The 26,542-nt window shown below is 43.9% G+C and overlaps 1 protein-coding gene across 2 annotated transcripts; it reads left to right on the forward strand.

The window, feature by feature from the left end:
• Nucleotides 1–15,040: 15,040 nt before the first annotated feature.
• Nucleotides 15,041–24,104, forward strand: NDUFB8 (NADH:ubiquinone oxidoreductase subunit B8). Of its 2 annotated transcripts, none has more exons than XM_058187417.1 (5): nucleotides 15,041–15,198; nucleotides 19,406–19,532; nucleotides 20,586–20,685; nucleotides 21,643–21,798; nucleotides 23,764–24,104. In XM_058187417.1, the coding sequence occupies exons 1-5, from the start codon at nucleotides 15,108–15,110 to the stop codon at nucleotides 23,854–23,856; spliced, it is 567 nt and encodes a 188-aa protein (XP_058043400.1). In that variant the 5' UTR covers nucleotides 15,041–15,107; the 3' UTR covers nucleotides 23,857–24,104. The 2 variants fall into 2 exon arrangements, with proteins under 2 accessions (XP_058043400.1, XP_058043402.1); XM_058187419.1 differs by having other exon boundaries at nucleotides 15,052–15,202.
• The last annotated feature ends 2,438 nt before the right edge of the window (nucleotides 24,105–26,542 follow it).

A 26,542-nucleotide genomic window follows, 5' to 3' on the forward strand; every position in this document is an offset into this window, starting at 1 on the left:
GTTATTATTTTATTATTATTATTTACTTTATTCATTAAACATGAAACTCAGTCAACTGAACATTCAAAAAGGCATCACAAATACCATTTGTTATATCTGTTGGCTCCAATAAAGTCCTCGCGGTTACGACCCGCTTAAGCCCTGACAACAGCCAGGCAGTCCCTGATTGGGTTAGACGCGCTAGGATTAAAGCGGGAGTTTAAAGCCCTGTCATTGGTGTAGTTCCTGAGGCAGCGAGTATATAAGAGCTGTCAAAGGGGTTTTCGTTGCTACTGTTCCTCACACTGTTCGGTTAGTTGAAATGTTAATAAACAGTTGAGTTCCTGCATTGCTCGTGTGGACCCTTTCTTTACCCACTAACAACCGATATAATACTGGCGACGAAGGTGTGGGGGGGTCCACACAACGAAGTAGCCTATTCCTCGTAATGGCGAGTGCTCACTTGTTCTTACCGTTCGAGCCGGCAGCTGAGACATGGGACTCATTCCTAGTGCGTTTTCACTGCTATATGCAGGCCCAGGACTTTGCTGACCTGCCTTCCCCGCGTAAGCGCGGCTACTTCCTGAGTCTCTGTGGGCGAGACGTCTTGGCGACGGCCAGGGTCCTGGCCGCGCCCCAACCTGTGTTTGATGTTCCGTGGGACGAATTATTGGAGAAACTGCGGAACCACTATTCCCCCTCGCCGTCGCGTATAGCCCGCAGGCATGCGTTCCGGCAGCGCCTCCAACGCCCAGGTGAATCGGTAAATGACTATATTACAGCCCTACGCTCCGCCGCCCTCTACTGTGACTTTCCTCAGCTTGATGATGTCTTACTGGATCAATTGGTGGCCGGGTTTGCGGATTTGAGGCTGCAGCGGCGGCTGCTCGCTCGTCCTGATGTCACCTTACCCACGGCGCTGGATGAGGCTCGGGCGGCGGAGACGGCTGAGGCATCGGCGGCGGAGATTCGGAAGTTCCGCCTGCCTGCCGCTCCGGCCAACCCTGCCTTGGCGGTCCATTATGAGGAGGCTAGCCCCTCTGGCGGGCAACCTAACTCGTCGGACGAGGACGAGGAGGTGCGCCGCCTCCAGTCGGCCCCCCGACGAATGAAACCTGCGGCCGCAAATTCTTTCCCGTCTTGTGTTGGCTGCGGAGGTGGCCATGATAGAGCCGACTGTCGGTTTCGGAACGCCGTCTGCCGACGCTGCGGGAAGCGGGGCCACCTGGCCTGAGACTGCCGGGCGACTTCTCTACTGGCCGATATCCCCGGGGATCCAACCCAACGCAGAAAGCCTCCTGTCCGGGCTCCCAGGCAGAGAGATGAATGCTTTGCGATCGGGCATGCTACTGCCGCCCCGCTCGGTAATAAAATTTACCTTACGGTAAACCTAGAGGGCAAGCCCTGCAGGATGGAACTGGACACGGGCTCTTCAAAGACCCTGATCGCCTGGTCCACGTTGAAGCGGTGTTTGCCTATGTTTCCTAAGGCCCGCCTGCGGCCATGTCCGGTCACCCTCAAGGACTATCAAGGGAGGGCTATTCCTGTCAAGGGCTGCTGCGATGTTTTCGTCAGTCATGGGGAATTCTCCGGCACTTTGCCCTTGATTGTTGTAAAAGGGGACCTGCCAACCCTACTCGGGTTGGATTGGTTCAGGGTTTTCGGCCTGAATGTTCTGGGGGTCCATTCCGTGGGTTCAGTCTGTTATGAGAACATCACCCGAGATTTTGCTGACGTATTCAGCGAGCAGCTGGGTAAATATTCGGGTACTCCGGTGTCCTTCAGTTTAGACCCCCAGGTAGCGCCTGTCCGTTTAAAAGCCAGAAGGGTGCCGCTTGCATTGAGGGCTAAGGTCGATGAGGAACTAGATAAACTTATCTCACAGGGGGTCTTGGAACCGATAGATCACTCCCCCTGGGAGACCCCTATTGTAATCTCATTAAAGTCTAATGGGGCAGTCAGGATATGCGCTGATTACAAGGCGACTCTTAATAAGGCTCTGCAAGCGAATCCCTACCCCATTCCTGTAGTGCAGCATTTGCTGCACACTTTGGGTCGGGGCTCAGTCTTTGCGAAACTTGACCTAACGCAAGCCTATCAACAGTTGCCGGTTGATGAGAGTTCCGCCTTGGCACAGACTATTGTAACACACCGGGGGGCATTCAGATGTAACCGCCTACAGTTCGGCGTTAGTATTGCCCCCGGGGTATTCCAGTGTCTGATGGAGCGGGTGCTCCAGGGACTGGAGGGGGTCGTCCCGTATTTTGACGACGTCCTCATTTCGGCTAATGACCCAGAGGACTTAGCTGTGAAACTGAGGGCCGTCTTACTCCGTTTCCGGAGGGCCGGACTAACGCTAAAGAAAACAAAGTGCCAGATAGGTGTTAAACAGGTGGAATTTCTGGGATTCCTCCTGGATTCCCAAGGGATTCGCCTGCCCCTCTAAGGTGGAAGCCGTTTACGTGCCCCTGTGCCCACCAACAAGACGGAACTTCAGGCTTTCCTGGGGCTGCTAAATTTCTACGATTTTTCTGCCCCATAAGGCGTCCCTCATGAGCCTTTGCACCGGTTGCTAGATAATAATGTGCCGTGGAAATGGGATAGGGCGGCAGATACATCGTTTCGGGCTGTTAAAAGCCTCCTAACGTCTCGGGCAGTCCTTGTCCAATATGACCCCCAACTCCTTGTCACTTTAGCCTGTGATGCCTCACCATTTGGCGTCGGGGCAGTGCTGAGTCATGTGTTGCCTAGTGGAGCTGAAGCGCCCATCGCTTATTACTCAAGGACGCTCTCGAAGGCCGAGCGAAACTATAGCCAATTAGATAAGAAGGCCCTGGCGGCAGTGGCGGGAATCAAAAGATTCCACCACTATTTGTATGGCCGTTTCTTTTCCTTGGTTACGGACCATAAGCCGCTACTCGGCCTTATGGCTGGAGATAGACCTTCGCCCCAGATTTTGTCACCTCGAATATCCCGCTGGACAGAATTCTTGGCCGCTTATAATTATAAGCTGAGTTATAGGCCAGGTAAAGAGATCGGGCATGCCGATGCCCTGAGCCGCTGCCCTCTAACTACCCCGGTCAATGACCCAGCCCCTGCAGTTCCTATATTACTGGTTGAGGAGTGGCGGACCCCGGTATCTGCTGCGGATATCGCGAGCCATACTGCAGAGGACCGGACCCTGGCCCAGGTCTTGGACTGGGTCCGGAGGGGCTGGCCGGGAAGCACGGTGGGAGGGGAATTCATCCCCTTTCGACGCCGACAGCATGAGCTGTCAGTCTTTAAAGGATGCCTTCTGTGGGGAAGTAGAGTAGTGATTCCGTCCAATCTGACAGGTCTTATATTAAAGACCCTCCATGAGGCCCATCCGGGTATTGTCCGTATGAAACTACTGGCCAGGAGCTATGTTTGGTGGCCGGGAGTGGACAGGGACATTGAGCTATGTGTCTCTGGTTGTCAGAGTTGTCAGCAGTCAAGGCCGGCTCCCCCGGCAGTGCCCGTTAGGGACTGGGAGTTGCCCCGTTCACCATGGTCCCGGATCCATGTGGATTTCGCGGGGCCATATTTAGGCCAGTCCTTTTTGGTGGTAGTCGATGCCTACTCCAAATGGGTGGAGTTGGCAAACATGTCATCTACCACGGCGGAAGCCACTATCAGAGTTCTGGAGCGGTTGTTCGTCACACACGGGTTGCCCGACCTCGTGGTGACCGACAACGGGCCGCAATTTACATCGGCACCCTTCCAGATGTTTTTGGCTAGGCATGGCATTCGCCATGCGCCCACGGCCCCGTTCCACCCGGTGGCGAACGGCCGGGCTGAACGGGCCGTTCGATCCGCAAAAGAGGCGTTGGCCCGCCTGGGGGCCTCAAATTGGCATCACCGGATCTGCCAGTACTTACTGGCACAACATACCACCCCAGACCCTGTTACCCATCTAAGCCCGGGCGAACTACTAATGGGACGGCGGCTCCGGACTACCTTGGACCGATTGCATCCCCAATATGATTCTGGCTATACACGGGACTATGAAAAAATAAGCAGGGCATTTGACATGGGGGGGCCAGGTATTTGCCCAGAACTTCGGGTCTGCACCCAAATGGGTGCCCGGCGTGATTACCCGCATAACCGGACCCTATTCCTACAGGGTCCGGCTGGCCGATGGAAGAGAATGGCGATGGCATGTAAACCAGTTGAGACGACGAGTTCCGAGCACGGAGGAACTACACCAAGAACAGGACTACCCAGGGGCCGGCAGAGAACGCCGACCCGGTTCCAACTGCTAGGCCGGTTACTCCTACGGCCTTTTACGACAACACTGAATCCCCGGCAGGGGCCAGCCGGCCGAGCCAGGGACCTGGAGAGGGACGCCAACCCTCAAACCGTAGAGCGATCTCGCCGGAACACATACCTGGGTTTCCTGAAGTTCCCGCGCTGAGTAGTCCTTCCCCTAGGGCGGAGTCTTCATCTTCGGCGAGTCCAGAAAGGGCCTCGCCTAATCCTTCAGTAAGGGGGGAGTCGTCCTTAGCAGCAAGTCCGGCCCACATCCCTTCCACTCCTGTGGCAACATCATCCGCCCCGGAGCTTAGGAGATCAGGGCGGAGCCGGAGATGCCCAGCGTATTTAGATGACTACGCATGCGCGATCCAAGAGGGGAGGGGTGTTATATCTGTTGGCTCCAATAAAGTCCTCGCGGTTACGACCCGCTTAAGCCCTGACAACAGCCAGGCAGTCCCTGATTGGGTTAGACGCGCTAGGATTAAAGCGGGAGTTTAAAGCCCTGTCATTGGTGTAGTTCCTGAGGCAGCGAGTATATAAGAGCTGTCAAAGGGGTTTTCGTTGCTACTGTTCCTCACACTGTTCGGTTAGTTGAAATGTTAATAAACAGTTGAGTTCCTGCATTGCTCGTGTGGACCCTTTCTTTACCCACTAACAACCGATATAATACCATTGGCTGGTGCTAATGGTTGATACAGGTTGCTGCCAGCTTCCTAAGTATCAGTTATTATTATTATTATTTACTTTATTCATTAAACATGAAACTCAGTCAACTGAACATTCAAAAAGGCATCACAAATACCACTGACTGGTGCCAACATCCGTTGCCAGCTCCGTAGGCTGCTGATGGACCACAGCACACTGCTACATGTTTCATCTGTAGCCATGTAGTTTCGACGGCCAGGTCGCGATATTTTGTTATTTTTTCCAGTTCTTTTTCTTTGACTCTGGCATCTCCTGGTACCGCGATGTCAATAAATTGTATGTTTCGGTTTTCAACAACTATGATATCTGGTGTGTTGTGTTCCAAATGACGATCCATTTGTATTCGAAAGTCCCACAAGATCTTCACCTTCTCATTTTCTATAACTTTTTCCACTTTATATTCCCATGCCTTTTTGGATACAGGAAAGTCATATTTTTTACATAATGACAAGTGGATTAATTTAGCAACTCGGTCGTGTATAGCTTTGTAATCAGTTTGTGCAATTTTGCTGCATCATTATTATTACTACGACTATTATTATTATTATTATGACAGTATACACAGCAAATGAGATAACTATGCTGGATTTCATATCACAGATCACTAGTCGAACACTTCCCAAGCATTTAGGACTGCGTGATGTATCGGTGAATTATGCGAGCAGATCCCAATAAGATGGCCTTCTGCAGCTGACCAACGGTGATCTTGTCAGCGCCAATTGCTTTTAAGTGCTTGCCTAGGTCTTTAGGCACAGCTCCCAGTGTGCCGGGTACCACTGGAACCATCTGCACTAGTTTATGCCAGAGTCTCTGCAATTCGATTCTCAAATCTTGATATCTGGTGACTTTTTCAAGTTGTTTCTCGTCGATTCTGTTTCAACCAGGTATAGCAATGTCGACTATCCACACTTTTTTCTTTTCCACAATCGTGATATCCAGGGTATTGTGTTCCAAAACTTTGTCAGTCTGTAATTGGAAATCCCACAGTAGTTTTGCATGCTCATTTTCAATCACTTTTTCAGGCTTATGATCCCACCAGTTCTTTGCTACAGGCAGATAGTAGTTGTGACACAAGTTCCAGTGGACCATCTGAGCGACCGTGTTGTGACGTTGTTTGTAGTTGGTCTGAGCTATTGTCTTACAACAGCTCAATATGTGATCAATGATTTCATCTGCTTCTTTGCAGAGTCTGCATTTGGGATCATCAGCAGATTTTTCTATTCTGGCTTTGATTACATTTGTTCTATGGTACTGGTATTAATAGTAATTATTATTACTATTAATATTATTATTATTATTATTTACTTTATTCATTAAAAATGAAACTCAGTCAACTAAACATTCAAAAGTACATCACAAATAGCATTTTTTTTTAAATTTACATTTATATCCCGCCCTTCTCCGAAGACTCAGGGCGGCTTACAGTGTATAAGACAATAGTCTCATTCTATTTGTATATTTACAAAGTCAACTTATTGCTCCCCCAACAATCTGGGTCCTCATTTTACCTACCTTATAAAGGATGGAAGGCTGAGTCAACCTTGGGCCGGGCTTGAACCTGCAGTAATTGCAGGCTGCTGTGTTTTAATAACAGGCTTCTTACAGCCTGAGCTACCACGGCCCTCTACTGGTTTGACTGGTGCTAATGGTTGATATGGGTTGCTGCCAGCGTCTTCAACCAAGTACCTTCTTAAGATGTACAATGTTGCAAGTAGCGCAGTTTTTTGCAGTTCTGCTGGTGTTATTGCAGGAAGCTGCAATTTGTTGATGTATCTTACAAAATTCTTGGACATGGTACCAAGTGCTCCGATGACAATGGGTATCATTGTTACATGTTTCACCCACAGCCATGTAGTTGTTGTCGTTGTTATTAACTTTTATTCACCAAACATGCAACTCAAGTCAACTGAACATTCAAAAAAAAATTTTTTTTAATTTACATTTATATCCCGCCCTTCTCCGAAGACTCAGGGCGGCTTACAGTGTATAAGGCAATAGTCTCATTCTATTTGTATATTTACAAAGTCAACTTATTGCCCCCCCAACAATCTGGGTCCTCATTTTACCTACCTTATAAAGGATGGAAGGCTGAGTCAACCTTGGGCCGGGCTTGAACCTGCAGTAATTGCAGGCTGCTGTGTTTTAATAACAGGCTTCTTACAGCCTGAGCTACCACGGCATCGCAAATACCAGTGACTGGTGCTAAAGGTTTTATTTATTTATTATTATTTATTTATTAATTAAACTTTTATACCGCCCTTCTCCCGAAGGACTCAGGGCGGTGTACAGCCAAGATAAAAAGCAGTAAGTATACAAAGTTAAAAATCAATTTAAAATACCTATTCAATAGTGGCCGAATTAAAACCGTCAAATTGACCAACCTAAAATACCCCATATAAAATTACAGAAAATTTAAAAATTTAAAATTTAAAATTTAGAAATTTAAAAAATCTAAAAAATCAGTCCAGTCCCGCTTGGATGAATAAATAAGTTTTTAATTCCCGACGAAAGGTCCGAAGGTCAGATATTTGGCGCAAACCGGGGGGAAGGTCGTTCCAGAGAGTAGGAGCTCCAACAGAGAAGGCCCTTCCCCTGGGGGCCGCCAGCCGGCATTGCTTGGCGGACGGCACCCTGAGAAGACCCTCTCTGTGAGAGCGTACGGGTCGGTGGGAGGCATGTGGAAACAGCAGGCGGTCCCGTAAGTACCCGGGCCCTAAGCCATGGAGCGCTTTGAAGGTGGTAACCAAAACCTTGAAGCGCACCCGGAAGACCACAGGTAGCCAGTGCAGACTGCGCAGGAGAGGTGTTACCGGGAGCAACGCGGTGCTCCTCAATCACCCGCGCAGCTGCATTCTGGACTAACTGCAGTCTCCGGGTACACTTCACAGGTAGCCCCATGTAGAGAGCATTGCAATAATCCAGTCGAGAAGTGACGAGAGCATGAGTGACCGTGCATAAGGCATCCCGGTCAAGAAAGGGGTGCAACTGGCGGACCAGGCGGACCTGGTAAAAAGCTCTCCTGGAGACGGCCGGCAAGGGGTGTTCAAACCACAGGCGCTCATCCCGGAGAACGCCCAAGTTGCGCACTCTTTCCGTTGGGGCCAGTGACTCGCTTCAACAGTCAGCCGCGTTGCAGCTGACTGTACCGGGATGCCGGCATCCACAGCCACTCCGTCTTGGATGGATTGAGTCTGAGTCTGTTTCTCCCCATCCAGACCCGCACGGCCTCCAAACAACGGGACAGCACTTCGACAGCTTCGCTGGGGTGGCCTGGGTGGAAAAGTACAGCTGAGTATCATCAGCGAACAGATGATAACTCACCCCAAAGCCACTGATGACCTCGCCCAACGGCTTCATGTAGATGTTGAACAGGAGGCGAGAGAATCGACCCCGCGGCACCCCACAAGTGAGGCGCCCGCGCCGATCTCTGCCCCCCTGTCAACACCGACTGCGACCGGTCGGAGAGGTAGGAGGAGAACCACCGATAAACGGTGCCTCCCACTCCCAACCCCTCCAACCGGCGCAGCAGGATACCATGGTCGATGGTATCAAAAGCCGATGAGAGATCCAACAGGACCAGGGCAGAGGGACAACCCCCATCCCTGGCCCTCCAGAGGTCATCCACCAACGCGACCAAAGCTGTCTCCGTGCTATAACCGGGCCGGAAGCCGGACTGGAACGGGTCTAGATAGACAGCTTCCTCCAGGTACTGAGGAACTGCCGTGCCACCACACTCTCTACAACCTTCGCAACAAAGCGAAGGTTGGAGACTGGACGATAATTACCCAAAATAGCTGGGTCCAGGGAAGGCTTCTTGAGGAGGGGTCTCACCACCGCCTCTTTCAAGGCAGCGGGAAAGACCCCCTCCATCAAAGAAGCATTTATAATACCCCGGAGCCAGCCTCGTGTCACCTCCTGAGTGGCCAGCACCAGCCAGGAGGGGCACGGGTCCAGTAAACATGTAGTGGCATGCAGCCTCCCCAGCAACCTGTCCATGTCCTCGGGAGCCACAGAATCAAACTCATCCCAAACCACATCAACAAGACGAGCCTCAGTCATCTCATCTGGATCATCGCAATCTTGGTCCAAGCTATCCCGAAGCTGAGCGATTTTATCGTATAGATAACCACTAAACTCCTCGGCACGTCCCTGTAAGGGGTCATCCCGCCCCCCCTGGTGAAGAAGGGAACGGGTCACCCGAAACAGGGCGGCCGGGCGGTTATCTGCCGACGCAATGAGGGAGGAGGCGTAGGTTGATAGGTGTTGCCGCCAGTATCCTAGGTATCAACTAAGTACCTTCTTAAGATGTACAATTATTATATACTTTATTCATTAAACATGAAACTCAGTCAACTGAACATTCAAAAATGCATCACATATAACCATTATTATTATTATTATTATTATTATTATTATTATTATTATTATTATTATTATTATTATTGGCAATTTAACTGCATTTACAAATGTAAGTGGATAAAAGCAATCACGTATAAGCTGGGTTGACAAAATCAGAAACGAGGAGGTGATAAGCCGCCTGGGAAAGTCAAGGGAAATCATCAAAACCATTAAAAAGGAGAATATTTTGGACATGTGATGCGACACCCAGAAAAATACAGCATCCTTCACCTAATCCTCCAAGGAAATACTGAAGGCAAACGAGGTCCAGGCAGAAGAAGAACATCATGGCTTCCAAATTTAAGGGACTGGTTTGGACAAAACTCAGCAGCATTTTTTTGTGTGGCTGTTGATAAAAATAGGATTGCCAACATGATTGGCAACATCCGATGATGGAAAGAAGAGAAGGAGGAGGAGGAGGAGAAGAAGCAGAAGGAGAAGGGGAAGCAGCAGCCAACATCCCCAAACTCCAAGCAGTCATAAACAGCGAACACAAGAGGGCTACTTAATGGAGAGAGAAATGAAGCCTTTTCAAGCAAAGCCATTACTCAAAGTAAAAACCCCTTTCTGAGCACCTTCTCAGTGTTCCTAGTATTGTTTTTTTTAGGTTTTTCTAGGAACGTTTCACCAGCAATGACTTCAAAAGAAGATCTCTAATCAATAAACTACATTATGTACAACTAGAGAGTGTCTCCTGATTGATTCACGCGGTGTATTACCAGATTTAATAATGTTCTATTACTATCTGTCAATGTCTATCTTCTACTTGTCAAAATAGATCCCAGTTTAACAGCTTGTGGCCAAATTCAACGCATGCGTAAGTACCTTTAATAACTCCTCTCTTTGTGTAATAGCTTCTGGTCAACCTAAACACCAGAGAGGAGGCAAGCAATAAGGCACTTTTTACTCCTTCCACCAATACCCTCCAGAACCAGTTACAATCCCAATTCTATCAATTCAACAATATAAAGGTTTAAAAGGCAATTACAAAGCACTGCATTTACTAAAACAATTAAATTACTTTTGTATCTATTGAATGGATCTACTTGTAGCGATTTCTTTGATGAATTCTCCAACTGGGTTGGCTAAAGACTTTCCATGATTGGTTACAATTTAATCTCATGGAATTTAATTACTTTTACATAAATGACTTAGATGGGGGAATAGAAGGGGGACTTACCAATTTTGCAGATGATACTAAACTGGCAGGAATAGACAACTCCCTAGGTGGTAGGCTCAAGATCCAGATGGATCTTGACAGACTTGAACACTGGGCCCTATCTAATAAAATGAAATTTAATGTACAGAAAAGGAAAGTCTTACACTTAATCAAGAAAAACCAAAAGTATGCATATAGATGGAGTGAAACCAGGCTTAATAGTAGTAACTGTGAGAGGGATCTTGGAGCCTTAGTGGACAACCAGCTAAATATGAGGCAGCAGTGTGCAGCGGCAGCCAAAAAAGCCAATGCAATCCTAAACTACATTAACAGAGGAATACAATTTAGATCAAGTGACGCACTAATATCACTCTACAAAGCCTTAGTAAGACCATACCTAGAATACTGGATCCAGTTTTGGTCACACTATAAAAAAGATGTTGAGACTCTAGAAAGAGTGCAGAGAAGAGTAACCAAGGTGATTAGGGGACTGGTAGCTAAAACATACAATGAACAATTGCAGGAACTGGGCATGGCTAGTCTAGTGAAGAGAAGGACCAGGGGAGACATGATAGCAGTCTTCCAATATTTGAGAGGCTGCCACAGAGAGGAGGGGGTCAAGCTCTTTTCCAAGGCACCTGAAATCCAGACAAGGAATCATGGATGGAAACTGAACAAAGAGAGATTCAACCTGGAAATAAGGAGAAATTTTCTGACAGTGAGAACTATCAACCAATGGAACAGAAGTTGTCTTCAGAAGTTGTGGGAGCTTCATCACTGGAAGCTTTCAAGAAGAGACTGAACTGTCATCTGTCAAAAATGGTGTAGGGTCTGCTTGGGTGGGTAGGGTTGGACTAGATGACCTACAAGGTCCCTTCCAACTCTGTTAATCTGTATAAAGTCTGTATAAAAATTTCATCTATACCGAGAATTTACCATCTTATTTACCATCTTATTTACCATAAGATAAATATCAATTTATTTATCAATAATAATCAAAATTATTATAATTAATAATAATATTGATTATTTATCAATAATCAATAATATCAAGAAGCCACAGTGAGAACTGGACACGGAACCACTGATTGGTTCAAAATTGAGAAAGGAGTCCGGCAAGGCTGTATACTATCACCGTGCCTATTTAACTTATATGCAGAACACATCATGAGAAAGGCGGGGCTAGATGAGTCAAAAATTGGAATTAATATTGCCGGAAGAAATATCAACAACCTCAGATATGCAGATGATACCACTCTAATGGCAGAAAGCGAAAAGGAACTAAAGAGTCTCTTGATACGGGTGAAGGAGGAGAGTGCAAAAGTTGGCTTGAAACTCAACATTAAGAAAACTAAAATCATGGCATCCGTCCCTTTCAATGCCTGGCAGATAGATGGTGAAGAACTGGAGGTAGTGAGAGATTTTATTTTCCTGGGCTCCAAGATCACCGCAGATGGGGACTGCAGCCAAGAAATTAAAAGACGCTTGCTCCTGGGGAGGAAAGCTATGGCAAATCTAGACAGTGTACTAAAAAGCAGAGACATCACCCAGCCAACAAAAGTGCATATAATCAAGGCTATGGTTTTCCCAGTTGCAATGTATGGCTGTGAAGGTTGGACCATAAGAAAGGCTGAGCGCCAAAGAATTGAGGCCTTTGAACTCTGGTGCTGGAGAAGACTCCTGCGAGTCCCTTGGACTGCAAGACGAACAAACAAGTCAGTTCTAGAGGAGATCAACCCTGACTGCTCTTTAGAAGGCCAGATCCTGAAGATGAAACTGAAATACTTTGGCCACCTAATGAGAAAGAAGGACTCACTGGAGAAGGGCCTAATGGTGGGAAAGATTGAGGGCAAAAGAAAAAAGGGACGACAGAGAACGAGGTGGCTGGATGGAGTCACTGAAACAGTAGGCATGAGTTTAAATGGACTCCAGAGGATCATAGAGGACAGGAAGACCTGGAGGAATGTTGTCCATGGGGTCGCGATGAGTCGGACACGACTTCGCAACTAACAACAAATACCGAGAATCTTCCAGGTATCTTCCAGGTATAAGTTACAAAAGCATTTGACAATTGCTTTCTGGAAACAGAACCTACTTCCATTTTGGAAACAGGCATAAGAGTCAGGGCTGTTTCACGTCAAATGGATTCAGCAACTCAATAAGCAAATTTTGCAGACCAAGAAAGGTCTGGAAAGCTGATTAGGTATTTCCCCACATGTAAATGCAAGTGTAAATACCCTCCCAGGGACCAATATCCATGGCAGATTTCCACAAAAAGGGAGCTGAAAGAGGCCTTCCTCGAAGTCAAAGTCTCTTCTTTGAGGAAGGCTGACTAGGGAATCCTAGGAGCTGAACTCTACACATCTTCAAACTGCCAAAGTTTTGTGACCCAGGCCCAAGTAGGTAGTAGGAAACTCAGTCCATGAAAAAACAAACAAACTTTATTCAAACAGCTGAGAATTACTTCATTCCCAGCGTAGTTCAACTCAATTTAAAACAAATGACTCCCAACACAAATTCCTCAGTCCTATCGCAAACCTTGGTCCAATTAGGCAAACTGCCAAAGGCCTTTCTTGGCAAACAATCAGAAGTCACAAAAATAAATGCAAGATGTAGACAAAGCAGAAGACGACGCTACCAACATTGTTTTCCGGCAAAGCTCAAACACCATTGCTGGTCTGTTTTAAGCCTTATGGGAGGGGCCAATCATCTCTTGGCCCTACTCCCATTGTCCTATTTGCTTGAGCTGCTCTTGCCTTCTGGCAGCTCTTCTCATGCGTCCATTAGGAACAGGCTCCTCCTGTTCCTCTGCCTCACTACTATCAGTCTCTGGAGGCTCTGGAGTCTGCACCTCATTCCCCGATGGCCCTGGCCCCACCTCAGCCTCATCGCTGCCTGACTCCGTTGCCAGCTCTGCAGGCTGCTGACGGACCACAACACAAAGAGGAGAACCACTGAATTAGATTATACATGGGATCATCCTAGTCTAGTGGATGAACTTTGCCAAGATCTATATGGGGCTAGTGCCCACTCCTGCTCTTAATAGCTCGGGCAGCTGCTTTCAATACCATGGACTGTTACTGTTTTTCATATATTTATTGTTTGTCTTTATCAAGTTGTGAGCAGAAGTGTCAGGTTGCTGTGCCCCCTACAAACACCTAAACTGAATACATAAAATAAATTTCCAGGGCTCCCTGTGGTCTCCAGGTGGCTACAGCGGAATGAAGAGGGAGGTGAGATGTGAATCCATGGCTGATAAAGAGGATTTAGTGATTTTAAAATGTGGCTTATGGGAAGAAGAAAACCAAGATACATAATTTGGGAGGGAGGAAATGGTAATAACCACGCTAGTAACAGCTTTGGAGAAAATTGGAAGTTGCTTCTTTAGATAGTTTCTTTTTTCTTTGTTTTTGTTTCTCACTTTATATTATATACTTTATATATAATTGGAATGTCTACTATTGGCCTCACACCATTCCTAAGAGGTCTGTAAGGGGTGTGCATAAGAGCACAAACGTGCCTACCTTTCCTGTCCTATTGATTTCTTTCATTATATCCAATTAATATAGTTATTGCATGCTTATGCTTACATATATATGCTTATATATTATATAGTTAACTTTCATGCTTATGCTTATATATACTGTCATGACAAAATACATAAATAAAATAAAATGAAATTGGAAGTCACTTCCTTAGATAGTTCCCTTTTTCCTTGTTTCTGTTTCTCACTTTATATTATATACTTTATATATAATTGGAAGTCGCTTCTTTAGATAGTTTCCTTTTTCTTTGTTTCTGTTTCTCACTTTATATTATACACTTTATATATAATTGGAAGTCGCTTCTTTAGTTTCCTTTTTCTTTGTTTCTCACTTTATATTATATACTTTATATATAATTGGAATGTCTACTATTGACCTCACCCCATTCCTAAGAGGTCCGTAAGGGGCGTGCATAAGAGCACAAACGTGCCTACCTTTCCTGTCCTATTGATTTCTTTCATTATATCCAATTAATATAGTTATTGCATGCTTATGCTTATATATATATATATGCTTATATAGTTACTTTCATGCTTATGCTTATATATACTGTTGTGACAAAATAAATAAATAAAATAAAATAAAATTGGAAGTCACTTCTTTAGATAGTTTTCTTTTTCTTTGTTTCTGTTTCTCTCTTTATATTATATACTTTTTATATAAATTTTCGCATATATATAGAATTTTTTATTGGCCAAGTGTGAAAATTTCTGTGAGGGATGCCTAAGTTGAATACAAAAAATAAATGTCCAGGGCTCGCTGAGCAATCCAGGTGGCTACGGCGGAATGAAGAGGGAGCCGAGGGGGTGGGTGCGGGAGGGAGAGATGAAACCAAAGCCGAAAAAGACGCGTCGAGTCCCGTAAGACTCGCCTCCTCTGCTTGGGCTTTGAGTAGGGTTTGGAGCGTCTGGCGCCCCCTCGCGGCGCAACCTGTTTCCGGCTCGGCCCTCTTCATTCCGCCTCTGAGGACAGCGAAAACTCTATGGCCGGCCGGAAGTCCTCCAGCTTTCAGCTTCGACCGGGCGGCCGCCCTTGAGAGAGACGCCATGGCCGTCGCCGTTAACGGGGGCCCCCTCCGCGCCCTCCTCCGCCAGCTCGCCTGGCCGTTGACACCGGGAAATGGCAGCCGCCGCCTCGGTCCGTGAGTACCTTCGGGCGGTGAAGGGAGGCGGCCTTGGAGCTTGGGCTCTGAGCGAGATAGACGAGGGGGCGGGGGGGTGGGTGGGCTTGCGGAGGTCGGCTGTTCCCTGGAGCAGGGTCTCTAACCTTGGCCACCTCAGGGACTTCAACTCCCAGAATGCCTCAGGGACTTCCAACTCCCAGGATGCCTCAGGGACTTCAACTCCCAGAATTCCTCAGGGACTTCCAACTCCCAGGATGCCTCAGGGACTTCAACTCCCAGAATTCCTCAGGGACTTCCAACTCCCAGGATGCCTCAGGGACTTCAACTCCCAGAATTCCTCAGGGACTTCCAACTCCCAGGATGCCTCAGGGACTTCAACTCCCAGAATTCCTCAGGAATTTATATTGTGTAAAATTCTATTTTCAATACAATGATATTAAAAGTAACCTTGGTCATTTTCGTTGGCAGACTAATCTTAAATATCGCATCTGAATTTACTCTTAAGATGACATTAAATAATGGATTCATGTATGCTATTAATACAAATTAACACTAACACTATAGGTTTCTATTCCATATTACCTTGTTAGTATAGTCAGTAAAAGTAAAGAGAGACACTTTGGCCTAGTGGTTAAGGCACCAGACTAGAAAGCTGGAGAGTCTGAGTTCTAGTCCTGCCTTAGCCATGAAAGTCAGCTGGCTACTTTGAGCTAATCCCTCTCTCAGCCCAACTCACCTCACAGGATGGTTGTTGTGGGTAAAATAGGAGGAGGAAGATGTGCTGGATATATGCACTCCCTTGACTTATTTGTAAAACTCAGGAGATATATATAAGATGCTCAAAAAAAATAAAGGGAACACTTAAACAACACAATGTACACTGCTCAAAAAATAAAAGGAACACTTAAACAAAAATATACAGTAGTTGAATGTGCTGACAACACAATCACACAAAAATTATAAATGGAAATCAAATTGAGCAACCCATGGAGGTCTGGATTTGGAGTTACACTCAAAATTAAAGTTGAAAACAACTCTACAGGTTGATCCTGTGTAATGTCCTTAAAACAAGTCAAAATAGAATAGAATAGAATAGAATTTTATTGGCCAAGTGTGAGTGACGTCTCGTCTGGACTACTGCAATGCTCTCTACATGGGGCTCCCCTTGAGGGGCATCCGGAGGCTACAGTTAGTCCAGAATGCAGCTGCGCGGGTGATTGAGGAGCCCTCGTGGCTCAGTGACACCTACCCTGCGTCGGCTGCACTGGCTACCTGTGGCCTTCCGGGTGCGCTTCAAGGTGTTGGTGAATGTCTTTAAAGCGCTCCATGGCATAGGGCCGGGATATTTACGGGACCGCCTGCTGCTACCGAATACCTCTCACCGACCCGTGCGCTCTCACAGAGAGGGCTCCTCAGGGTGCCGTCGGTGACAGTGTCGTCTGGCGACGCCCAGGAAGGGCCTTCTCTGTGGGGGCTCCCGCCCTCTGGAACGAACTCCCCCCTGGACTTCGTCAACTTCCGGACCTCCGAACCTTTCGCAGCGAGCTTAAAACCTACTTATTCATCTGCGCTGGACTGGGTTAGTGTTTTAATGGGTTTTAATGGGTTTTTAGCTCCAAATTTTAATCCTGGCCAATTTTAATAAGTTTTTTAATTGTATTTTAATTTGTATTTATTGTATTGTATTTTTACCTGGCTGTGAACCGCCCTGAGTCCTTCGGGAGAAGGGCGGTATACAAATTTAAATAATAAATAAATAAATAAATAAATAAATAAATAAAATGGACACACAAGGAATTTGTCTTGGTGCATATGCTCTCAGGGTACATAAAAGAAAAGATACGTTCATCAAGGTACAACATTTACAACACAATTGATGATCAATATATCAATATAAATCATAAGGATTGCCAGCAACAAGTTATAGTCATACAGTCATAAGTGGAAAGAGATTGGTGATGGGAGCTATGAAACGATTAATAGTAGTGCAGATTCAGTAAATAGTCTGACAGTGTTGAGGGAATTATTTGTTTAGCAGAGTGATGGCCTTCGGGAAAAAACTGTTCTTGTGTCTAGTTGTTCTGGTGTGCAGTGCTCTATAGCGTCGTTTTGAGGGTAGGAGTTGAAATAGTTTATGTCCAGGATGCGAGGGATCTGCAAATATTTTCACGGCCCTCTTCTTGATTCGTGCAGTATACAGGTCCTCAATGGAAGGCAAGTTGGTAGCAATTATTTTTTCTGCAGTTCTAATTATCCTCTGAAGTCTGTGTTTTTCTTGTTGGGTTGCAGAACCGAACCAGACAGTTATAGAGGTGCAAATGACAGACTCAATAATTCCTCTGTAGAATTGGATCAGCAGCTCCTTGGGCAGTTTGAGGCTCAGTATGAGGCTCAGTAGTGCGTGTGGCCTCCACGTGCCTGTATGGCCTCCCTACAATGCCTAGGCATGCTCCTGATGAGGTGGTGGATGGTCTTCTGAGGGATGTCCTCCCGCACCTGGATTAAAGCATCCCCCAACTCCTAGATAGTCTGGTGCAACGTGGCATTGGTGGATGGAGCGAGACATGATGTCCCAGATGTGCTCAATTGGATTCAGGTCTGGGGAACGGGCGGGCCAGTCCATAGCATCAATGCCTTCATCTTGCAGGAACTGCTGACACACTCCAGCCACATGAGGTCTAGCATTGCCTTGCATTAGGAGGAACCCAGGGCCAACCGCATCAGCATATGGTCTCACAAGGGGTCTGAGGATCTCATCCCGGTACCTAATGGCAGTCAGGCTACCTCTGGCAAGCACATGGAGGGCTGTGCGGCCCCCTAAAGAAATGCCACCCCACACCATTACTGACCCACGGGCAAACCGGTCATGCTGGAGGATATTGCAGGCAGCAGAACGTTCTCCACGGCGTCTCCAGACTCTGTCACATCTGTCACATGTGCTCAGTGTGAAACTGCTTTCATCTGTGAAGAGCACAGGGCACCAGTGGCAAAGTTGCCAATCTTGGTGTTCTCTGGCAAATGCCAAACGTCCTATACGGTCTTGGATTATAAGCACAACCCCCATCTGTGGATGTTGGGCCCTCATACCACCCTCATAGAATCTGTTGCTGACCGTTTGAGCAACCACATGCACATTTACCTTATGCCTCCCACCGACCCGTACGCTCTCACAGAGAGGGCCTTCTCAGGGTGCCGTCCGCCAAACAATGTCGGCTGGCGGCCCCCAGGAGTAGGGCCTTCTCTGTGGGAGCACCAACACTCTGGAACGAATTCCCCCCTGGCTTACGTCAACTGCCTGATCTTCGGACCTTTCGTCGTGAGCTTAAAACATATTTATTCATTCAAGCAGGACTGGCATAAATAGTTGATTTTAAATTGGGGTTTTAATAATATTTTAAATTTTTAAATGTTTTAATTATCGGCCGTATAGTAATAGTTCATTTTAAATTCTTTTAATTGTATATATTCTGTGTTTTTATTCTGGCTGTACACCGCCCTGAGTCCTTCGGGAGAAGGGCGGTATAGAAATTTAATAAAATTAAATAAATAAATAAATAAAATAAATTTGTGGCCCGCTGGAGGTCATTTTGCAGGGCTCTGGCAGTGCTCCTTCTGTCCCTCCTTATACAAAGGCGGAGGTAGCGGTCCTGCTGCTGGGTTGTTACCCTCCTACGGCCTCCTCCACATCTCCTGATGTACTGGCCTGTCTCCTGGTAGCGCCTCCATGCTCTGGACACTACACTGACAGACACAGCAAACCTTCTTGCCACAGCTCGCATTGATGTGCCATCCTGGATGAGCTGCACTACCTGAGCCACTTATGTGGGTTGTAGACTCTGTCTCATGCTACCACTAGAGTGACAACACCAGCATTCAAAAGTGACCAAAAGTGACCATCAGCCAGAAAGCATAGGAACTGAGAAGTTGTCTGTGGTCACCACCTGCAGAACCACTCCTTTATTGGGGATGTCTTGCTAACTGCCTATGCTTTCCACCTGTTGTCTATTCCATGTGTGCAACAGCATGTGGAATTGATTGTCAATCAGTGTAGCTACCTAAGTGGACAGTTTGATTTCACAGAAGCCTGACTGACTTGGAGTTACATTGTGTTGTTTAAGTGTTCCCTTTATTTTTTTGAGCAGTGTATATTCCAGACTTTGTCATCTTCACTGCACATTTTTTCTTTACATATCTTTGAGTTGTTGCTTTTTCTGCTTCTAGCTTCAGATCTGCCCAAACATCTGCTTCCAGGGCAATACCCCAAAACTCCAGAAGAGCAGACAGCTGCTGCAAAGAAATACAACCTGACACTGCAGGACTATAAGGCGTATGCAGATGATGGTTTGGGGTAGGTTGTATTTGTATATTCAAGAAACCAAACATTGTACAAAGATAGGAACAAACACTGTGATATCAGGATTGTGGAGTATTTGTCTACATAAGCGTATCATAGCCTCATAATAAATGACTTTCATAGTTGGCATTCATTGGGGAATGAGTAAAATCTTTAAAAATATAAATCTAGATTAAAGGCAGATTTACATTTGGAAGGAATAGTGGAATCACATCTGCAGCATTATTTAAATCAGAAATATACATGTGTACTTAGCAGTTTGTGTTTTACTTCCAATGGTACATATACCAAGTATGCTGATCTAAATTATGGAAGGTCCTGTTATCCTCACCAAGCGTTTGTAACAATAGAGTATTAATCAGTATGGCTTGCTTTAAAATTAAACTGTTAATCAATTAATTAAATTGTTAGTATGGCTTGCCTTAGAATTAAATTGGGGCCCATTCTAGCCCTGTGATTTCAAAAAACAAATGATAAATTTTCTTCTGTTTCATCAAGTGATAAATATCCTGTATTTCTTCGATGAACTATTATATTTATTATAATGTTGAAACAAGACTATCATGTTGAATTTGCAACCAATAAGTGAAAGGGTGGCAAAATGTACTAGTTTGATAGTGGAGACATTCCTAGCAGGAATGCTTTTTTAAGATAAATGTCTAAGAGATTCACATGTTGGTTGGTTATATTAATTACTTTCTCCTCAATTTTTGGGAACGGAATTCATCCAGCAGTTAATTTGTGTATAATATGGATAGCCAATATGTTTGTGGTCTGAACCCCATACTTAAAAATGCAGAATTCAACCTGCAAGAGACAAAGGAACATGATAGTGTGGTATTCCTGTCACTGCAAGATTTAGCCATCATTTTCAGTCCTCTTGTCCAGTTTTTAAGTTTGGCAGATAGATTGTTATATTTTCTTATGTTAAATCACTAGTAAATTGCATTGTTATTTTTTGACTTAAACACTGAAAAGATTTAGGAACAACTTGGGTCCATAAAATGCTTGCTGGTGGTCTAAAGCTCTGTTCTCATATTTTCATAGATATGGTGACTATCCCAAACTTCCAGATCAATCCGCACAAGAAAGAAATCCTTGGTATGAGTGGGATTACCCTGATCTGAGGCGCAATTTTGGAGAACCGGTAAACTGAAAAATTAATTTGGGGTCTACCTATTTTTCAATTCAGTTTGTGATCCAGAATCCCATATTAAAAGTAATTAGCAATGGAATATCTAAGTGCAATAATATATTTGGTAAAAAGTTCAATCCTTCCATGAGTCCAATACTCAAGCATATCCTCTCTCTCTCTTTCCCCGATATACTTTAGATCAGCTGAAATCCCTACTTTGATTCTGGTATTGACATTAGTTTGGTGTCCTGGAAAGAAATAAAATACTACTGTGTCCTTGTTAAACTTGAACAAAAGTTCTTTGTTGGCCAGCTATTGACCTGTTACATTTTGCCTCAGAAGCAATATAAATAGTCAAGCAATGTCTTCAATATGCTATTCTAGTATATTTTGGAAAATTGAAGAGTCTTTAACAAATACTTTGTCAGACAACATTTCAGCTTACACCTAGTTTTTGAGTTACAACTGTAATGGATCCTGCCTATGATGGTCACAAAGTGGGTCAGTCCTGTAATGCTTTGCTTTTGGCAAAACCAGTGAATGCCAATTTTCAGCAAAACTGTCAAAAAACACAGCCATGTGACTGCGGGATGCTGCCATAAATTTGGCCTGATTGCCTAGTGCCTGAAGTGTGTTCACATGAACTGTGAATCCAAGTTGTAAACATCTCCCAAGTTGGTCCGTTGGAACTTTGGCCATTAAGCAACTGGCCGTAGGTCAAGGATTATGTGTGCCTGTTTTATTTCATTCATTGAAGCCAACTTTAGATTTTTGCTTAGTAATCAGAGTTTTCAGAATTCAAAAGAGGTTTTATAAGTGAAATGGGGTGACTGAGTTTTTTCTATTGAGAAATATGATTAATAATATTTTCAGCAGCAACTTTGTGGGCACCCTCTTTTATTTTAACAATTGCACAAAGAAATCAGTATGAGCAATGTTTAAACCTGTCTCTTATCTTTTTTTAATCAGTTGCACCGGTACTTCGATTTGTATGTACGGACTCGGGTTGATACGTCCCCGACTCCCGTTTCCTGGCATATCATGAAGAGGTATTTTTGGGGGTTTATTGGAATCATGGTAGGCATGGCTCTTGTTGGTGAAATATTTCCAGCATACCAACCTGTGGTAAGTTCTGAGTCTACATTTTTTTTTCAAGAGATCTTGAATCTCTGTGGTTGGGGAGATCTGCAAAGTTCCTGCCTAAATTCTAAATTTTCATTTATTAAAATCATTTTAACTAGAATCTTAGAATTCTCTCTTAGTTGTGTATAGTTTCAAGAAGTAGGACAGTGGTAGAAGGTGGCTGTAAGGTCCTGCCTCTACTTCCCATTCAAGAAAGTATGGACTCTTGAGACAGCAGCATTTCAAAAGGAATCTTTTATTGAAAAGGAGTGATTGCAAGACAAAAGCAAAGCAGGCTCTAAGATCCCCTTAGACAATTCTGTTAGGATAAAGGAGTTAGAAACCCCTCCCGTCAGTCCAATATTTAATGAGCCAATCCACAGGTGTGAAGATGGTCATCCTGGGAAGGAGATAAGGAACTGTTCCCTGGTGCTTCTTTCAAGAGGCTTCAGAACTAAGACCAAACAGATGGCCCTCCTTCCTTACACATTCCCCAAAGGTAAATCAAAGCACAGGGCAGATAAGTGTCAGAGCCAGAGTTATAAACTAAGGGATTATAGGATATGTAGGAAACAGGAAGAGGGCAATAAGTGAATAAATGATCCAGGCCTCCCTCCCCACAGAAATGGCAGTATCACAATAGGGATCTGACAGTGTCTTTGGTAGATAGGAATGCATAAAATTTAATCCAGTCAAGCAGAGCTGCTGTTGTTAAAAGGGCAGACCTTATTTCAACATAGATGCCTTCCCAATTAAAAAGAGAGAGGAGATACTTTCCAAGTGGAGCTAAAGCAGTTCATTTAAGGTGCCCATCGTGGGGCAACATATGCATCACTGAAATAAGCCAATCCAGGAAATTCAGACCGTGGTTCCGAAAACCAAACCTCTCATGTGAATACCATTTTTAGAGCTTTTTTTTTTACTACTAGCTGAAGTTTTGTCCTTTTTAAGATTTGATACTAGTTGTCCTTTGCGCTTTTTTAAACTTTGTGCATAAGAGATAAGTGACGTTGGTTTGTAAAGAACTTGTTTCTGAATTTGGAAACTTTTTAAACTTCACATTTAATTCAAGGGTGTTTTCTTTACTGCTGGGGAAATAGAATCTTGGAATTACCAGTGTAAGTTTCTTTCTGTGATAAATGGAAAGTATCCAGCTTCTTTGGGTGAAAAAAAATTCACTAATAGAAAGAATGGGTAGGGTTTTTGGTTTTTGGTTTTTTAAGATCCTGAATCCTGGGTGCAATGAATATATTTCATACTTATTTTATTTATTGCACTTCTCCTTAAAATTACAGTATAATCCCTGCACCATTTTAAAGTTGTCAGTTCCTGCGATGCTACAGGCCAAAGTATTCCAGGCACTCCTGCCCCATGTAGAAAATCTATGCATGTCTGATTTATTTAAAACTTGCCTCAGACTTCACTCAGCCAAACAACAGCTTACAGTATGTTTACCATTCATACCCAGGTGTCTCTTGTGGGAACTGTGCTTTTTTCCAAGGGATTCAGGACAATCTACACCTGGGGTCTCCAACCTTGGCAACTTCAAGGCTTGTAAACTCCAGTTCCCAGAATGGCTGAGGAATTCTAAGAGTTGAAGTCCACAAGTCTTAAAGTTGCCAAGGTTGGAGACCCCTGATCTACAGTGTTGAATGTTTCAGGATTGCTCCTGGGATTTAAGGTTGGTGTCTTCTTCACTCTCCAGCATCCTCATTGAATTCTGTCCTGAGGTTGTTTGTAGGATTTCCTTCCTGTTACTCAGCAATATGGGCCAGGCTCTGCTCTGTGAAGAAGGAATCCTTTTCCACCTCCATATCAAGTTTCATATCACAGGCAATAATTTTTTTATACAAGAGTGAATAATGGTACCCAATTTAATTCTGGTTATTTGCACCTTCTGGTATGAGATTCTGCACTTTTAAACATTCCATGTTAGTAATTGATTCTTACTGTCTCCTTTCATTTCAGGGACCAAAGCAGTTTCCTTATCATAATGTATACTTGGAGAACAGATCAAATCACAATATTGAACCACTGTCCGAGAAGCACTATGAGATTTAAAAGTATCCGGAGTTGCAGGGGCTTTTTTGTTTTGTTTTGACCTTTGGTAGACCTATATTTTACCTAATTCTTGTTTTTAAAACAAGATCGTCATGGAAAAGCAATGATGCTTCTTCCCAGGTGTAACCTGTATCCTATCACTTCGTTCATAAAGAGAGGATAAAAATTACAGAATGTTGGGTCATTATGTGTTGGGCATGAGAAGTCTGAATGGCATAAGAAAATAAATGTAATTATATACAAATGTATGAATTTTGCACTTGTTAATTCTTCCTAGCAATGGGAATATATCACTAAATACTAAATTTAGCTTCACTAAATACATAAATCAGAGGTACAGTAATTTATGTTTGTGAATCCTTTTGAACTTTCAATATTTCTGCATCAATACGACCTAACATATAATCAGACTTCCCCATAAGTTCTAAAACAAAATAAAGTAGCCAATTAAATGAGTCAAAAAATGTAAGAGAAGTCAAAAACGTTATACTAGTTCATTTATTCATTGAGAAAACTTATTCAAAGCGACATATGTTTAAGCGCTACTGTATCGGGTTGCTTCAGATTTAAGATCCTATCTACCTGAAAGAATACCCAGTAACAATTATCTGTTGGGTAAATGTAAAATAGATTAATTCTTATTTTAGGTACTTTTTAAAACCATCACTTATATTGGTTATTGGTTGCTTGCACATTTGGCCAGAGACCAGTTTTAGGTTATGGTATAATTTAAATCAGTCTTTAGAAAAAAAAACATATACATTTTTCAGACAGCTTGCTCTGTAGAAGTCAGCTTGCCTTCCCAAATACCAGAATCATAAACAACAGATACAGACACACAAGACAAAGCATTTGAGCAAGCATGTTCAAATGTCAGACCTGAGACCATGGAGTTTCTGAATCAAAAATCAAATTCTAATCCCATCCCAGATGGTTATTATATACCAATTGTATCCCTTGTATGTCTGAATTACATGCTGAATGGTCAGCCATTTCAATTATAATAAATAACTGAATTAAATTACTGCCTCTTCCCTTGATGAGAAAAGCTAAAAGTTCAAGATCACCACAGTTGTTCTAAGTTTACAGTGAATTGTTCTGAGCTTCATACACAACTCAAATAGAATAGCATTGAAATGGTTCTGGTTAAGGGAGGAATTCTTCTAAGCTCAAAACTACCCTGATCGAAAGGCTGGGTAATTTTTCTCAGTATTGATCATTAAGTCATTTGATCTCACTATCAGCTTCTAACAGACGTATCCAGTTTCATATAGATTCCCTAGAGTTTTAATTGAATTAATTAAAAGGTAAATATGATGGTTTCAAAATGAAATTAAAATTATTCAAGACTATAGAATGGAAATTACAAATGCCGCATTCTCTTAAATTTGTTAACACAATATAAATTTATAATCAAAAGACTGAATTGAATGAGTTTATTTAAATTGCTAAGGCTTAATATAGCCAATAAGCAAGTATATTATTTATCTAGTACTGGATGCGCCACAATAACTTGTGGTAGTTTTGGGTAGGTTTGAATCAGAAATTAATCAGTTTCTGCCTTTATGACAAAAGATCCAAAATTAAATACTGGGAGCACAATTTATCAGACTGAAGATTTATATGAACTTGTCTCATGAATGAGAAACATTGGCTGTAAGGCAAATCCATGTTTGGCTCTTAGGAAGGCAATTCTGAACGTGTGAGTAAAATAAATGCCCCAAATAGGCCTCCAAATTACCTGCAACCATGTAAGACAAATTGTCTTTTGCTTACAGGTAGTCCTCAGCTAACAACAGTTGATTTAAAGTTACAACAGCACTGAAAAACAGTGACTTCTTAGCAATTTTTCACACTTAACTTTTTCAGTATCCTGATGGTCATGTGTTCAAAATTCAGACTGTTGCAACTGACTCATATTTATGACGGTTGCCGTGTCCCGGGGTCAGACGATGACAAACAAATTCACTTCACACCTGTGTTATTAACTTAACAACTGCTGTTAACAATTGTGGCAAGAAAGGTCGTAAAATGGGTTAAACTTCACTTAACTGTCTCACTTGGCAACAGAAATTTTGGGCTCCGTTGTCACAAGTCAAGGACTATCTGCATTTTAACAGCTTGTATCAGGAGCACCGATTAAAACAAAACAAAACTAGGTAAATTGCTTAAAAATATTACAAACATTATTAAGAAAAAAGCTTAGAAAAGATCTCTGTGTTAAAATAACAAATGAAAACATGATCCTTAAAAGGATAATAAAACGGATTGTCCTGCATTCTTCCTACTTGCCAATGGTAGGAAATGCTGGCAGTCAAACTGGGTGGAAGTACTTTTTACCTTTTATCGTCCTGTTTCATTTTTTGCTGTTTTCAAATAACACAGGCCTTGTCATGCCAAAATTCCATTCAGCTGCCCTTTTCTTGTTCAGTAGAGGGCAGTATTATTCTTCCAGTATTGACACTTCCTTGGGTGGCAGAAAGTGCTATGGGTTGAGGGCTATGGTTGTTTCTGAACAAAGATAACCCAACAGCTAGATAAAGAATGTAGCGGTGAGGCAGCCTCCTATTACTAATGAGAGAAATAATAAATGTTAATTGATGTAATTAGTATTTAATTAAAAGGTTTTGTTTTGAAATGGGAAAGGCTGAGTGTTTAAGCAAGTGAGTGGCTAACAATGGACTGA

This window comes from Ahaetulla prasina, chromosome 6 (assembly GCF_028640845.1).
Source record: "Ahaetulla prasina isolate Xishuangbanna chromosome 6, ASM2864084v1, whole genome shotgun sequence".
Taxonomy (NCBI): Eukaryota; Metazoa; Chordata; class Lepidosauria; order Squamata; family Colubridae; genus Ahaetulla; species Ahaetulla prasina.

What these genes read in the sequence shown, in the direction of transcription:
- NDUFB8 (XM_058187417.1), top strand. Translation starts at nt 15,108, where the DNA reads ATGGCCGTCGCCGTTAACGGGGGCCCCCTCCGCGCCCTCCTCCGCCAG. An exon ending in GGCGCAATTTTGGAGAACCG is followed by an intron (nt 20,686 to 21,642) that starts GTAAACTGAAAA and finishes TTTTTTAATCAG; the next exon opens with TTGCACCGGTACTTCGATTT. An exon ending in TTCCAGCATACCAACCTGTG is followed by an intron (nt 21,799 to 23,763) that starts GTAAGTTCTGAG and finishes CTTTCATTTCAG; the next exon opens with GGACCAAAGCAGTTTCCTTA.